The sequence below is a fragment of the Lissotriton helveticus genome, chromosome 1_1 (genome assembly GCF_964261635.1).
Source record: "Lissotriton helveticus chromosome 1_1, aLisHel1.1, whole genome shotgun sequence".
NCBI classification, from domain to species: Eukaryota; Metazoa; Chordata; class Amphibia; order Caudata; family Salamandridae; genus Lissotriton; species Lissotriton helveticus.
In genome coordinates this window covers 1054332230-1054348900 of record NC_136057.1, presented here as the reverse complement: position 1 = coordinate 1054348900, position 16671 = coordinate 1054332230, and the positions used below count along the sequence as shown (strand labels likewise).

The following is a 16671-nucleotide window of genomic DNA, read 5'->3' as shown; positions in this document are numbered from 1 at the left end:
CTTTGGAACCTTAACCACTTGGAAGCTCATCATATTCTGCTGCTGCGCTGGGATTTACAAAAACCCATTATTCATGACGAGCTGGGCTCGTCATGAGCGTGCTGGGAGGCTACTGCATGACGAGCCCAGCTCGTCATGAGCGTCGAAGGGGTTAAAAGCTTCATGGATCATTCATTTGGTCACGTAATCAGGGCAACCGACTGCAGTCATGGTGACAGAACCCATCATCTGTGGTCAAGATGAAGAACATATAAAGCATGATGGTGCAGGCACAGGCACCCTAGACTACTCAATTGTTGAGTATGAAGTAGGGTCATCGTTTATGTCTTAATTGAAAGAATATCTGTAGCTCCTCAAACTTGGTGTTAGCAGCAATGTTTTGGGTTTTCTTCACATATCCCTGCACATTTTGAGGGCCTCCAACAAAGATGGTGCAACAATAGTTAATAAGGGAGCCCACCATGACTCCTGCTATGGTTGAACCAATTACCTCTGGGGAGAAGGGTTTCAGCTGTGCCAGCTGATAGATATAACAACTAAGACCATCATTAGGATGGCGGGTGGACTTTGTCCGCCCGCTATCCTTACGTAGAAAGGGACCGCCCGCCATAGGTGTGGGGGTCCCGTGGGTGACATTATAATGCGCCCGCCAGGGCGTACTTGACCTTGCGGCGGGCGGTACTCTCAGAAGCAATGCCAAGAAGGCATGTAGTGCAGTTCCATGCACAATGTGGCAGGCACCTCGCGGTGCCTGCCATGTTGTGCATAGAACAGCAAGGGGGACCATAGGTACCCCCCATGTGCACCCCCCAGTATCCCAGGGGGCCCGCTACTGGCCCCCAATGGCGAAAACCACCTGCCTTTCCGAAAGGCAAAACCCCGCATGTTTGCTAATATGGATAGCGGTGTCTCCCAGACACCACCACCATCTTAACAGCTTTTCTGCCCGGCGACTCTTCGACCGGGTGGAAAACTGGCGGAAGGTCTTTCCGTCCACCGGGGTCCCCCCCACCATGGTAATGTGGCAGGGGAATTTACATGTGGGCAGAGGATTTTGGATGGCGGATCGCCACCGCCATACGGGTGGTGGTGAGTTGCCCTCTATCTTAATGTCTTATTTAAATAGTTAGAATGGTCTTCCATTGATAGATGGCCATTAAAAGTTATCCCAAGAATCTTAACCCTAGGGGAGAGGCTGCTTTCCACCTCACCCACTTTCGCGACCTTATGTGATGCAACCAACTTTTGTTTAACCCCTTCCATGCTGGTGACGAACCACTCCGTCACCAGCCATGGGTGGGCTGTGCTAATGACGGAGTGGTTCCGTCACTGCCCAGCCGCCGTGCCTGCGCGACACTAATTTTGCGCTGCGCCGCGCGTTCTGTTAGGCGGGCGGGGCCGTGACGGAACCACTCCGTCATTAGCACAGCCCACACGTGGCTGGTGACGGAGTGGTTCCGTCACCAGCATGGCGGTGCCGCGCGGCCCCTCTACCCCCCAGCGCCGCGGCGGAATTACCGCCGCGGCCAAGGGGTTAAAAGAGATCTTGGAACCAACGAGCAGCAGAAGAGTCCTGTTTACACTAAGGGACATTGGAGACGGGGTAGGATCGTGGAAATAACCACAAGCAGTACATAGCGTACCTACAGGTGGCATAAGATCCCACATGTCCTAAGGGACCTGATTACAGAGGGGGCCAGGTCGGTTTTAGTGTTTAGAATCAACTGTCTCCAAACAACGAGATATAAGTTATATCATTGTGAATACACATTTGATGATCATTTTGAGTGGTTGCACACTATGAATTTACAGTATGGGCCCACTACATGTAAGTTAGGTTTTATTAAGTCCCTACGAATTGCCATAGATCTGTGGAGAATGAGAAGGGCAAGAAAAATGTAAATTTATTAGGAGAATATATGGAATATAATGCCCCTGTATATTTCCAGTTGTTTTAAATCTCTAACAGGGACCCCTAGAATAAATCACTTTCCCAGGGTTAGCCTAGTTGATTTTAACTTGAGTTTAACCAGTCTACACAGTTGGCTTGCAAATAGCTCCTAAATACACTAAGTTTAGATAACTCACTTATGGCAAATTGAGAGAAAAGATCTCCGGCAAAGAGCCCCTATTAAGGGGCCCGTTGGTCATTGGAGTGCTGGCCCAATGAGGAGCTATCCCAATAGTGAAGCATGCCACCACTCGGGTGGGTAAGGGCTTGTGCTCCGAAAAGTGCTTCTCTCTTTTTTTTTTTTCTTCATTAGTGCAATATTGTTAGTAAGGAGTTGTCGGGGCCCCATTCTCTCTTCAGGACTTTGCCTTCACTGCCATATAGCAAACGTGCGAATCTGGACAGTACCCCTGTGTTGCTTTAAAGAAAGGAGGGTCCCCTTATTTTCATTACTTTATTGAAGGATTTAGCGTGCGGGGGGGAGCTAGCCATTCTGGCTACTCTTGCTTTCTCCTGACTTTCCATTGCTCACACATAATCATTGGACTGTGGTATGATGGATTTGTTCTGGTCCAACCATTGATATAACACCCATATAGATTATCCCAGGAAAGTAATCTAAGTTAGTCCTAGTTGGTAACTTTCCCAAATCTCCCAGAATTTAAAACTTTTTACTAGGTGCCTTTCTTTTATCCAGTTTGTATATTCTTAATATTGAACTCAGCCACTCGCTGTGTGTCGGGGGGACTGGGCTTACCCATTTCACACAAATCTCTCTCCTAGCCAATAATATTAATAAGAAAAGTAGGTTTTCCTGTACTTTAGAAAGTTTTTCTGGCACGCTTGCATTCATTACCCTAGAAATAATTAAATCCATACTTACATTCAGATGTCTTCCTAGCACCCCGTCTAGTGTCTTACCCACATCGTTCCAGAAACCATCGAGAAGGGGGCACTGCCGAAACATGTGGAGGTCGTCGGCCTTTTCCAGTCCACATTTTGGGCAAGCCTTCACTGTCGCCCCATTGAATTTTGACAGCTTTTTCGGGGTCCAGTATACTCTGTGAGATGTGAATAAATGTTTTCTCTTTAGGGCAGCTGAAGTTACGATAGCCCAGCATTTACTCATAGATACTTGCCATTGATTGTTTAGCTCCAGCGTCGGCAGGTCTTTCCCCCATACTCTCTCCGGTACCTGAAATTCTTCCTCCCCAGCTTGGATCAAAGCCCAGTACCAATGCGAGATTTCTTTGCGGAAAACATCCTTTTCCAGCATCTCCTTTTCCAGAGTTATATTTCCCGCTCTAACTTCTTTTAAGGATTTCACCCAGCTAGAAAGCTGGTAATATTTGAATTTTGATACAGAGGCATTTGTTGTTAGAGATAAAGTCTCTCAATCCATTAAGTTATTCTGAGACAAGAGATGTCCCCACATTATTATTCCTGCTGATTTTATCGGGAGTGCAAGTATATCTTTAAGGCACTCAGGAGTGCCTGGAGAGTCCCATATTGGGGCCAAGTCACTGTAATAGGGGATATTTAGCGTACATCTTATGCCAAACCAAGATTTGGCCGCTGATTTCAGGGTCTTAAATTTGATTTTTTTGAAGAATTTTGGGTGTCCAAATTTATATAGGAAGTGGCTAGTTTTATTAGTCATTGTTTGGAGATAAGGTGGATAATTATCAGATGTATTTAGTAGCTTCCTGCTTGATTTAAATTGGAATGCTCTACAATACACATAGAGGTCGGGACTAGCAATCCCCCCCTGAACTTTTTTCCTTCTTAGCTTACTCCAAGCGATTCTAGGGTTTTTCGAAGACCAAATAAAGCTTGAGATTTCCCCCTGGATTTTTAAAATTATTTCTCTTTTGAATTCCAGAGGAATGGCACCGAAGGCAAAGGTGAATTTCGGTAAAATTGACATTTTTGTTATATTGGATTTTCCAAGTAGAGTCAGAGGTAGTCCTCCCCACACTTTCAATAGCTTCTTAACTTCCTTTTCAATTCTTTGGATATTGATCTGTGTTACTTTATCTAGATCTTTTACTAGGTCTATACCTAGATATCTGATTTTGTCTTTACTATACGGACTAATAGAGTTATCGTTCCAGCTCATAGTTTCCGTTTTAGCTTGATTAATTTGATAGCCGGAGAGTCTTCCGAATCCGTTCAGAGTCTCTTCTATTATCGTTAGGGACCTGCTTAGGTTATCTGTGAAGATCATCAGATCATCTGCATAAAGAGCTATTTTTTTAGACCAATCTTGAAAGGAGAAGGGGGATATTGAGGGATCTTTTCTGAGACACTCTGCCATCGGTTCAATATAGAAATTGAAAAGCAAGGGGGAGAGGGGGCATCCCTGCCTTGTTCCTCTCTTTATCTGGATGTTTGTAGTAAGATTGCCATTAATTAAGATTTGTGCTCTAGGGGAAGTATAGATTTTTGCCACCATATTTAAGATATTTGTCCCCAGATTGAAATTTTTCAATTCTTCCTTCAAATATACCCAATTGATTCTATCGAACGCTTTGGCTGCGTCGATAGTAATTATTGATAGTGGAAGTTTCTCATTGATGGCTATGTCTGTGGCGCCAAACAGTTCTTGTGTTAGATCTTGTAGTTGTCTTCCGGGTATAAAACCCTTCGGGTTGTTGTTGATTAGTAGCCCTGCTATTTTCCCCAGTCTTTTGGCCATAATCTGTGTGAAGATCTTATAGTCACAGTTCAGGATAGAAATTGGGCGGTATGATTCGCATTTTTTGGGGCTTTTACCTTGTTTTAGGAGGATGGAGATTGTAGCTTCGTTCCAAGAATCAGGGAGGTCGTCATTTTCCAAGAAGATTCTATTCAATAAAATTGTTAAGGGGGAAAGCAGTGAGTCCCTTAATTTTGTGTAGAATTCATTTGGCAAGGCATCCGGACCAGCTGCTTTACCTCTCTTGAGGTTTTTTAGTACTTCTTCTACTTCCTGAGTTGTAATTTCTGCATTTAATTCCTCTTTCAATTCTGGTGTTAAGGTTGGAAGATTTAAAGGCCTTAAGAAGTGTTTTATTTCCTCAATTTCGGGATTGCAATCTTCATTGTAGAGATCTGAGAAAAAAGCTAGGAATTCTTGTTTTATTATGGCTTCTTCTGATCCATTCTCGGTTGGATTTCGAGGGTCAATTAAAGCGACTTTATTCCTGGCTTGGTCTGTTCTAATTTTCCAAGCAAGCATCTTGCCACAACCCTTCCCATATTCGTAGTGGGCGAGTTTGCTGGCCTCCCATTTTTCTCTGACTTTGTTTTCCAGAATTTCTACTATACTATCTTTTTGACACATTCTGTCTGCTTCCAGTTGCTCTTTGTAAGAAGGAGATATTGCTGCAGCTATTTGTATATCCAGATTTTTGATCCTATCTTCCAACTTTTGGATCGTTTGTTTTATTCCCTTTGATTTGTGAGCTGCTAGGCTGAGAATGTTCCCCCTAATCACCGCTTTGTATGCATCCCAGGTTGTCTGTATTGAGGTGCCGTCCTTATTGTCCTCAAAGAATAATTTGGTATGTTCTTTGAGCTGCTCAGTAATCTGGGGGTCTAAGAGAATTGTACGATCTAAGGTCCATCTTGTACCTTCCATACCAACTTCGAGTTTCAAGGTGATCCGGACTGCCGAATGATCTGAGAGATGGGCAGGGATATGTTCTACTTTTATAGTTTTTTCGACTAGCCCTTGGTCTAAAAGAAAGAAGTCTATTCTTGATTGAATTCCAAGTTTTTTATTTTGGAAAGTAAAATTATTTTGTTTATCACCCTTTTCTTTCTAGATGTCTACTAAACACAGATCCCTTCTGTACACCCCCAACCAATCTCTCATTTTTGGAAGGCTTGTTTGTCTTGTTTGTCTTCTACTGGGGAGACGGTCTGTTTTTGGATCCAGTATAATATTGAAGTCTCCGCCCAAAATGATGGGTGATGAAAGCGGAAGTAATTGCGAGTAGAGGGTTTGTAAGGGGACTGGATCGTCTGTATTCGGACCATAGTAGCCTACCACTGTCAGGAAAAAATTACATATTCTCACTCTAGCTATTGCCCATCTCCCCTTTGGATCAGTTTCTATTGATTCCACTTTCGCTTTTAGAGACTTTTTAAAAAGGATGGCAACCCCCTTATCAACACACTCCTGGTCTGTACAAATGTATGAATCTACCCAGTTGAATTTTTTCATAATGTCTTCCCACTCCTTTTTTAGCAGATGTGTTTCCTGAAGGATTATGATTTCGCAATCTATAGTTTTTAGGTATTCTAATATTCTCCTTCTCCTACTTTTAGTTCTTAATCCATTTACTTTCCAGGAAGTTATTTTCACTTGTGTTTTATCTTTTTTCATATTTTTTACATTTTTTACTTTTTCCGGCCTCCGAGTTCTCCTTCTCTTTTTTTTTTTGATGCTGAGGAAATTTTTCTGCTTTTTTTTCCCTAACTTGCTCCCATCTCCCGTGCAAGATTTTTCTATTTTTTTCTTTTTTCATAGTGTAACCGTTAAAAAAGAAGAAGAAAAGTGAAATTAAAAAATCCCCCCTTTCCCTGGAGAAACCTCCCTTTTTCTTCTCTGGGCTTTGTTAATAGCCCTCTTTGAGCTCCGTGCCTTGTTTGTTTTGAGCTGAGAATACTCTGGCGCAATTATCCAGTGATGATTATTTTCGCGTTTGGTCACGTAACTGTTCTAAGAAAGATTCGACTTCCTTAGGGTCCCTGATATTGTGCATTTTATTCCTCCACATGATCCGAAGGGAGGCCGGGAATTTCATCTGGACTGTGGCGCCAAGTGCTTTCAACTCAGGCATCATCTGCCCCAACTCCCACTGCCTATCTTGTGTTACTTTGGATATATCAGAACGTATCCTGAAAGACCAGTCGTCTTTATTGTATGATCCAGTTTTTAGGGCTTCACTTAGGAGTCTTTCTTTGAGAGAAAATGTTCGAAAATTCACCAAGATTTTCCTTGGATTTTTCCTTTCCTTATTTTTTCCAAATGGGTCTCTGTGTACCCTCTGGATGTCGTCCTCGAGACCGAGATCTTTGCTCCAAGGGAAGTATTCCTCTAGAAGTGAGATGATGAATTTCTTGATATCTGTACCTTCCCTACCTTCCGGAATATTTAAGACTCTAAAGTTATTTCATCTGGAGGGATTTTCCAACGTTTCCAGCTTGTCGGCCATAGCTTTATCTGTTTCTCTCAACGTTCTGATTTCTCTCTGATTGGAATCCACTCTTCTGCTTAGTGAGACTACTTCTGCCTCTACAGCTGTTACTCTATCTCCTAAGGCATTTAGTTTTGTATCTAAAAGTTTGCATGCCTCCTGGATCTTACTTTGGTTACTTTCTGAAATTTCGATTCTCGATTTAATTTCTTCCATCATTTTCTCTAAGAGTATATCGGTGTAGGTTCTTGTCTGACTTGGAGTTTGAACTGCAATTGGGGTTGGAGTCTTGGATTGGTCTAGACATTGGGCTTGGTTGGTTAGGTCCACACCCCCTGTTAGTGACATAGCTAAACCAGTTAGGGAACAGGGTAGATTATGTGTTAAAACAGGTGGGTCTCCCAGCCTCTTCTGCTCAGGACCCGATAGCTTCGATTGTGGCTCTAGGTCCCGTTTCTTTTCCTGATTTTGCTCTTGTAGTTTGAAGAACGATCTTATTGAGGGAGTTATTTTGACCCTCGCAATGTCTGGCCCCTCCCGTACGTCTGCTATATCCCCTGGTTTTTTTAGTGTTTTCCCTGCCTTCACCTGTATTTTAGGGGTTTTCTTAGATTTCCTTTTAGTGCTTCTTGGTGGGACAGAATGTTTAGATTTCGGAACTGGATTTAATTTTAAAAACTGCCTGTTTCTCAAACAGTATCTCCCTTTAGGATCTGGGGTCTGACCTGGCCCCCCGGTTTTTCTGACCCCTCAACAGATTCCTCAACAGATTCCTCCCCCACCTCTTCACCAGAAGGACAGGGGTTCGTTTTAAAACAGGTAGATTGTTTATGGTTTCCAATCTTTTCCCACTCGTCTGGCGCCCCCACCTCTCCCTCCACCTTCTAACCTTGTCCCCGGCTTACCCGGATATGTTGGTCTGTACGCCCACCGGAGCTTTTCTTCCCCGTGTCTGTATCAGCTGTCTGGGGAACTCGAGCGGGCTTCTGTGCAGCACCCGACCTTTTGGCTTGACCTTTCGAGTCAATTTCACGTTTTATTTTAGCTCCGTATGGGGCTCTGATCTTACAGAGATCTCTCCACTCTCGTTGCTGAATGTGCTGTTACTTCCTCCCTTACCCCGGAAGAAGACGGTGATTCTCTGTGCTGCCCTCCGGCAGTTCCTGCTCGCCTCAGATGCCTCCTCCCACCGGCCTGCAAGCGTCTGATGCAAGGGACCCAACAGCACTCGACACCTCCAGTGAGACGCGGAGACAACGGGTAGGTCCGATGTTGTTTTTTTAAGCATTCCCTAAGTACGTATTCTTCAGGTTGATTAGGCTGATTGGAAAGCTATTTGCGGAACAGGCCTCCGTGGACGCAGGACAGGTCCGGGTCCGGGTTTAATTTTCCCGATTCAGGCTGTCATCAATCCATTATACGAAAGAAGAGTAAGGAAGAGTAAGGAAGAGAGTGAAAAATACGGGGTACATAACCCCTAACCTGGTAACAATCACTTGGATAATCACTGCATAGTTCTTGTTGTTTCTGCAGAGTATAGAAACATATTAGCGTAGAGCAGCACGGAGCTCCCGACCGGGCTCACTGACCGGCCGCCATCTTTTCTCCCTCCCCGAAAAGTGCTTCTCTTGGACCTTATCACCACCAAGGGGCACAAATTGTGTTCCTCTGGGTTAGGAATAGCAAAACATGTGTGTACACTAAGAGTGAGCTAGCTCCCCTGTAACCACTTTCTGGTGTTACCAATCACATTAAATGACAAGTGTGATACAAATTTAAAGTCACTGCTAAGTGGAAGCACCAACTGGGTGCTGTCCCTGTGAAAACATATCCCTGTGCTATCAACAATGCATGTGCACATTGGAATGCTTCACGGTAGTTAGGGGAAAATCCTCTGGTACAATGCAGTGTGATACTTTTCCTGAGGCTCTAAGATAGTTCGTGACAAACTGTGGTTGGTTCTGTCAGAGAGAAAGGAGTTGAACTATACATAGAAGCTAGTTGACTGACACCCTAGCCATCAATTGTAGCCAGGTAAATAGGGTGCCACTGTCAATATAGCTAAACGAGGAAGAGAGACTGAGAGCAAAAACAATGCTTTTATACCTTAGGCCACAATGTTTAAAGAGCACAGGCTAACATCTAGTAGAGCTGTGTCAGTACTGAGATGAGGTCTAACCCCTATGCAAGGTCCCCAAGAGGATCGATGACTTCAAAGTGTAAAAAAGTTATTTTGCTTTTATGTGCTCAAAAGGGGGTCACTGTGATGGACCTACAACTAGCTGTATCCTTACCTTCTTTAACAATGATAGCACCTCCTTGTGTTTGCTTTGTTCACCCTAAGTTGGAAGGGTATGCCCAGACGTGGGTCCCTTGCTCACTTTGCCACTGGATTCAAGCTAGCCTGGCTGATGAGGGATGTTACCCCAAAACCGGTCCCAGGATGCTTGTTTCCGGTTCAGGGAAGACCTGGCTCTGCAGTTCGGGCTGGACTGTTCCCATGAGGCGGCACGGGGTCAAGACTGATTTTCATATAGCTGGGTCTGAACTGAAGTGGTGAAGTGAGATAAAGAAAGATGAAGGATTCAACCCAGAGCTGTGACTGGGGTGAGTGTCTGGAAAGTTTCAGCGCTCTGTCCATCATCTCCTTGTGTTTGCTTTGTTTGACCTAAGTTGGCAGGGTATGCCCAGACGTGGGGCCCTTGCTCACTTTGCCACTGGATTCAAGCTAGCCTGGGTGATGATGGGTGTTACCCCGAAACTGGTCCCAGGATGCTTGTTTGTGATTCAGGGAAGACCTGGCTTGTCAGTTCGGGCTGGACTGTTCCCAAGAGGCACAGGGTCTAGACTGATTTGCATATAGCTGGGTCTGAACTAAGGTGGCAAAGTGAGCTAAAGAACGATGAAGGATTCAACCCAGATCTGTGACTGGGTGTGAGTGTCTGAAACATTTCAGCGCTCCGTCCATCATCTCCTTGTGTTTGCTTTGTTTGCCATAAGTTGGCAGGGTATGCCCTGACATGGGGCCCTTGCTCACTTTGCCACTGCATTCAAGCTAACCTGGCTGATATGGGGTGTTACCCCGAACCGGTCCTAGGATGCTTGTTTCCGGTTCAGGGAAGACCTGGCTTGGCAGTTTGGGCTGGACTGTTCCCATGAGGCACAGGGTCAAGACTTAATTGCATATAGCTGGGTCTGAACTGAAGTGGCGAAGTGAGCTAAAGAACGACTAAGGATTCAACCCAGATCTGTGGCTGGGGGTGAGTGTCCATCATCTTCTTGTGTTTTCATAATCTGTACCTGTGTCAGGTTCCCAGGATGTCTGCCCCCATTAAGAGTTTCATAATTTGTCTGACGGCAGGGGCAGCAGCAGTAATGAACTCCTTTATGATAAGTTAAGAGGAAATAGCAGGGCATTGCAGGGTATTCGTGTTTACGGCCTAAAATAGTGGTTTTGGTCCAGGAACCCCCAGAAGTCCACAACTGCTTAGAAAATGTAATATTAACAGATTAATAAAGTGTATATAAATAAAGAAGCACAATTGAAAATTTGTCAATGTTCTGTAAAGTGAAGGAATTTGGAAATGAAGGCTAAAAATTAAGTTGGTATCTTCAGATTCATTTGATTCGAAGGAGCAGTGCACGTGCATCAGACAGAATGTAGTATGCATAATAGGTGGCCTCCACTGAATTTAGAAAAGCTCCAACCTTCCCATTAAAATTTAAACTGTTATTTTTATATATTTGTTTGTGAATTAAATGAAACATTGTATAGTTTGTGCATTTCTTCTGATGAATGCTTGTTTCTGTATTTTGTGGAATGTTTTGCGGTTCAAATCATCAAAATTGTTTAAGGCAGGGGCCCTGGATTCCAACAATGACTCAGCGGAGTTTCCCAGATTCTAATAATGATTCAGAGGGGATCCCGAAATTCCAGCAATGATTAAGTAGGGGGTCCACAGAAGTCAAAAGGTTAACAACCACTGTCCTAGAATACACCTTCAAGTTTTAGATGTTTAATTAAAATATCCATGAAGAAGAAACCATGTTACAGGTAATAATGTTTCTTTCTCCATTGTGGGATCTTTAGTAATATTCAAAGTGAATAGCAAGTTCCTCCTTTCCCAGTAGTGGTGGGAACGACATAGGCAACGGAGGGAGACAACTGCTAATAAGGACAGAAAGAAGGACCAAGTACAAGTTAAGGGACCCTCCAAGACATCATTTTGTATTCCTTCCGTCAGATTCTTGCCACCTGCAATAATGAAGCATGCCACATGCGGTTGGGAGAACGTGTGTGGCACTTTTAGAATACCTGCACGCGACTACAGAATACGACCATATAACAGTCAGAGTTGCACTGTTTGGCCAGGTTTATTTTTAACTCCTTCTGGGGGTTAATGGAGTTAATACTGGTGTTGGCTGCACTATATGGCAATAATGCCTGCCATACTAAATCATCAGGAAGGCTGATTTGCAGTGGTGTTATTCTTGTAAGCCTGAGCCCACAAATGAGAGCTCGATTGATCATGTGTCTGAAACTACATTTCACTCACTCAGTAACTACACCAAAGAAAGAACCTTTTGACGGCAAAGTTCCACATATTTCAACATTTGTGAAATGCAATGCTGCAGCAACCTATATAAGGGTTACGTTATTCCTTGATGCCCTTATCAGAAAAAAATAAAATTGCTTTAACTGAGAGACAATCTGCTGAGGTGTGCCCAAACTTGTGGAAACAGTTTCATTGTTCATTAATACTCCTTTGGACTTTTCAACACGTTTGTGGTCAGTGTTCTTTCACAACTGCAATGCGGGAGAAAGAGATCTGTTATGAAGGACAAGACAATGAGCTAGCCTGTGGAAATGCAAGCATCGACAGGTGCACAAAGAACCTTAATTTATCCTAAAGCAGTGAATTGTTAAATTGAAAAGAACTTAGGGGCATATTTACAATTACTGGCGCATCCCTGCAAATTAGCAGGGATGCACCAGTAATTGTGCGCCATGCCTCCGCCACCCATGATGCGCCGCATTTACAATGCGGCGCACCATGGGGCAAAAACGGCACAGATGCGTCACGCATCTGTGCCGTAAAGGTATCGCATTGCTAGAGTTGCGTCGCATGCGCGACGCAGCTCCAGCAATGCTATGGGGGGCCCATTCTACTAATGCTGCGTCAAGCCTTACGCCTGCTTCAAGCAGGCGCAGGGTTTTGACGTAGCATTGGCCTAAAAGTGACTGAGTGAAATCTTGTAGATTTCACTCAGCCACTTTTAGGAGGCGTTCCTGCGCCGGAACGCCCCCCACTGCACCAAAACGCCTCCTTAAGGCGCAGGGCTTTACAACGTGACGCATCTCCCAGAACGCAAAGCAGCCCTGGCAAATACGGTGAGTAGCAAGCAAGCACAGCGAGCGAGGCCAACCACTGCTGGGGTTTTGGAGAAAGAAAGACCAAAACTGCGCATTTTACAACACGTTTTTCATTACGTATTACGTTTTGAAGCACAGTAAATGATGATCTCACTGTACACAAGGATATGGAGTCATAACTTACAGATATTCCTACAGAGAACAAAATATGAAATACTAGAAACAATATTTAAAACACACAACCTCAAATAACTGTTGAAAGGTTTAGAGGCAAAAATGTACGAGACAATGTGCAAAAATCAAATGATTTTTATATCCTGAGTTTTGTAAACAGTGCTAAAATAAAGCATCTTTTTTAAAGTGCAACAGTGCACAGCATTATGATTGGGTGGTATTTTGATATTTTAAACAGTTAACACAGCCTGCAGCAATGTTCTTAATATGAAATACTTTAAAATACATAATTTAAGCATGCTTAATCTCAAACAAGTGTTATACATGTCGCACTTCACGCTACTTTGCATTCATTTGTGTCATGGGTGGGATGTGAAAGTTCCCAAGCAACCACCCCTGGGTTTTGATGCAAAGCCATACCTACTAACAGAGGTAGACCTAGATTTGAGCCTAAAACTGACTTCTACTTGCAGTTTTCCAAGAATTAATGTGTGCTCTACTGTACAGCTTAAATACAGTGATGTAAACATTGCAAACATGTAAGCATAGGATTTTGTAGTGGCTGGATATCCTTCCAGAACAACCCCTATGCTAAACATAATGCTCACAACCTTTTACCATGGTACAAAGGTGTGTGTGAGGTACAAAGCAGGCTCAAAGAGCCGATACAAGAAAGGCCAGAAAGCATGGAAATGTTACACATAGACACCCGGGCCACTGAGGCCAGAAATCATTGGAAAATCACACATAAGCACCCAAGCCAGAAACCATGGAAATGTCACAAGCATCAATGCCAGAAATCGTGGAAATGTCACACATAGGCACCCAGGCCAGAAAGCATGGAAATGTCACACAGAAACACCCAGGCCAGTAAGCGTGAAAATGTCACACAGAAGCACCCAGGCCAGAAAGTATGAAAATATCTCCTCTGCCTCCCAGGTGCGAAGCTCCTTGTCCTGTGCCCGCTCCTCCACTGCATGCTGGACATCGTAGTTCGCCACCGGGACCCATGCAGTGAAGGGACCCACTGAACACCAAGTGATGCTTCCAACTACCGTTGGTCGTTGTTCCACAGCCGCTGCAGTGCGAAAACAGGTAACAAAGTCCTCTTAGGTCCCCCTTGTCAGGCAGACAAATTCTGCAACCTCTCTCCTCATGCGACGAATCCAGCCCTGGAGAGGTGACGTGAAGGCTGTTTGCAGCAAAATACCAAAAAGTTAGCAGGAAGGTTGCGTAGCACCAGACCAAGAGGGCGGTCACATAGCCAGCACCTGCTAGCTGGCATAACATAGCTACCAGTCTCTCTCCCACCTCTTGGGAAAGAGTGTGACACTGCTCCGGGGGACTTAAAAGCGTCTTTATTTGTTGACAGTGCACAGGCATAGAAAGGGTCCCTGAAATGCTCAGCAGACGCGTTTCTTCCTTCAAATGGATTCCTCAGGGTCCGTTTCAGTTGTATCCTTGTAAGGGGTCCTTTAATGTGGGGAAGGAGGGGCACCTACATATCACATCAGAACCACTGGGGTGTCGGGGCCTTCATTTGCATATTACTTAATGCTTATGCTCCTTGCGAGACGGAGCATAAGCATGAAATAATATGCAAATTTGTGCCAAGGGGACAGCGAGGGCAGGGAGAACGTAGGCAGAGCAGCCCAACCACCACCAGGGACGTCAAATTTGTTGCACTTTGGCACTATTAGATTGAATGACGGCCCGGGGTCGGGGTAGTGTTAATATATATATGCTCCTTCACTGAGTTAAACTTCAGCGACACTAAACGCAGCGACACAACATAGATCTCAGCATCCGAGGGATACCAGCCCTCTTCTCCAACATACTACTCGGACACACCACGCTGCTTTGTGAAGATAATTTATTGCAGGAAACAACGAGTTTAAGCCACTGATTGTAATATAAATAAGGGCAAGGTAACGGAGCCCGTCGACACTGACGAAGGTACATGCCGAAATGCATTTGTTGTTTATTTTTTGTGCGCGAATAAATCCATAATTGGGATTAGCTCAACAAGAGTGTTTGTCCTTTATTATTTGAAGTGGAGCAATATATATATATATATATATATATATATATATATATATATATATATATATATCGCGCTCATCCAAATCCAATATTCCAGGAAAAAGAAAGGACAGCACTCGAGGGGTACTCGTTACACAGTAGTTTATTGACTACAAGCTCGCCACAGACGCGTTTCAGCCGTTGGCCTTCGTCAGTGTGTGTGAGTTACACACGTTTAACCGGATATATTATATACACCTTACAAAGTATAAAGGACACACCTCTCAGTCGACATCGACAGAGGACTTAAAATCTCCCAATGAGCGCCATCTTGAAATGGTCAATTATAAACAAAGTATCGAGGTGGCTCAGGGTTGAATATTTACAACATTCTCATGCCTTAAATAGGCAGCAATGCCCATATTGGAGATATATGATTATTCACAAATGGTATACTATACCTATGTTAAATATAGCCGTGGATCGGCAATGGTCCTCTAAATTAAAGAGAGGTGGCTCTATATACATCCTATTATACATTTATGTACATCGCAAAATTATTACACTTCAACATGTCATCTACAGTGCAAAAAAGTGTGAGGTTCCAAACAAGGAGGAAAGAAATAGAACATATGAAAATTAAATAAGTGGTAAATAGAAATCTAATTAGGTGTTAATTTAAACACGCAACATAGGAATCAAAGAGCCCTTTGAGCCTATCAAGATACCACTTAAAGCATGTGTACAGAGAATTGATTCTCAATATATATATTCCCAACACTGGCTGGAATTCTACCAAACCACTTTTTCAAGTGCACACAACAAAGCCATCCTTGGGGTCGAAGTAATTTTTCAAGTATTTATTTCACGCGCTTTTCCGCAGCCAGTTTGACAAACGCGTTTCAGCGTTTCCGCCTTCGTCAGTGTCAATCTGAAACTTTACTCATTTGGTTTTAAATAAAAAAACAGTTGCTGAATTCATCAACATGGAAAGGTTCGTGCACTATTTACAAGTGAAAACATGGAATGGAAATGGAAAATGGACTAAAACCTCTCGTTTGCGGCGGCCATTTCTAAGTGGATACAAATAGTTATGATTTGTAATACAATTTCCTTCTTTACAAATTAAATTCATACTTCTTCTGGAAGAAATTTTCCAAACTATCTTATTTGTCGTAGATACTATCTCTACCGACTTAAGCACGCTGCTCCTATAGTGTATAATCACTATGTTTATGTCGCTCGCATACCAATTTTCCATCATTCAAATTGTTAAGCCCTGAATGGGCTGAGAGCACAGCATAATACACAGAAATAATCTTCACACATCACAAATTATGCAATTCCTGGGATTCCTGGCAATACTCCAAAAGTTTTTTTGAAAAAAACTATTAATTCAGACATATTTATCAGGAAACCATTGGCATTCATATTTAGCGACCTACATGAACCCACATTTCTTCCTCATTGTTCAGACCTAGGAGGGCCTTTGTTTGTAATTTGATGATATATTTGGACTCTAATGTCCGAAGTTTTTTTTATATTGTCCCCTCCTCTTTCTGATTTTACAAGTTGGTCTAAGCAAAATAAGGTGAGGAGACTACAGTTACTGCCATTCTCTTTCTCAAAGTGGCGAGCCACCGGATAGACTTGGTCCTTATATGTGATGGCCCTTTGATGTTCTAAGACTCTCAATTTGGCAGGTTTGATGGTACTTCCCACGTACCGTTTCCCACATGGACAAGTTAGACAGTAAACTGTGTACTCTGAATTGCAGTTAAGCAACTTTTTGATAGTGTTTCTTTTCTGCATCCCAGGTACTGCGTAGGTCTTGATTTTGCTGCTATATTGACATGCCTTGCACTTCATACAAGGAAAAAATCCTGTTACCACTTTTGTCTTTCTACTCTTGGGATTATAATGGCTGTCAACTAGTTGATCTTTCAGGGAATTTCCTCTTCTAT

At 43.4% G+C, this 16671-nt stretch overlaps 1 protein-coding gene across 1 annotated transcript in view; it reads left to right on the top strand.

The window, feature by feature from the left end:
- The first annotated feature begins 8312 nt into the window (after positions 1-8312).
- The window catches only part of LOC144820521 (uncharacterized), a 200693-nt gene continuing 192334 nt past the window's right edge, over positions 8313-16671 (top strand). Inside the window, exon 1 of the mRNA XM_078677939.1 lies at positions 8313-8397. Within this exon, the coding sequence (XP_078534065.1) occupies positions 8345-8397 (53 nt within the window). The 5' untranslated portion in view covers positions 8313-8344. The remainder of the gene's footprint in view (positions 8398-16671) is intronic.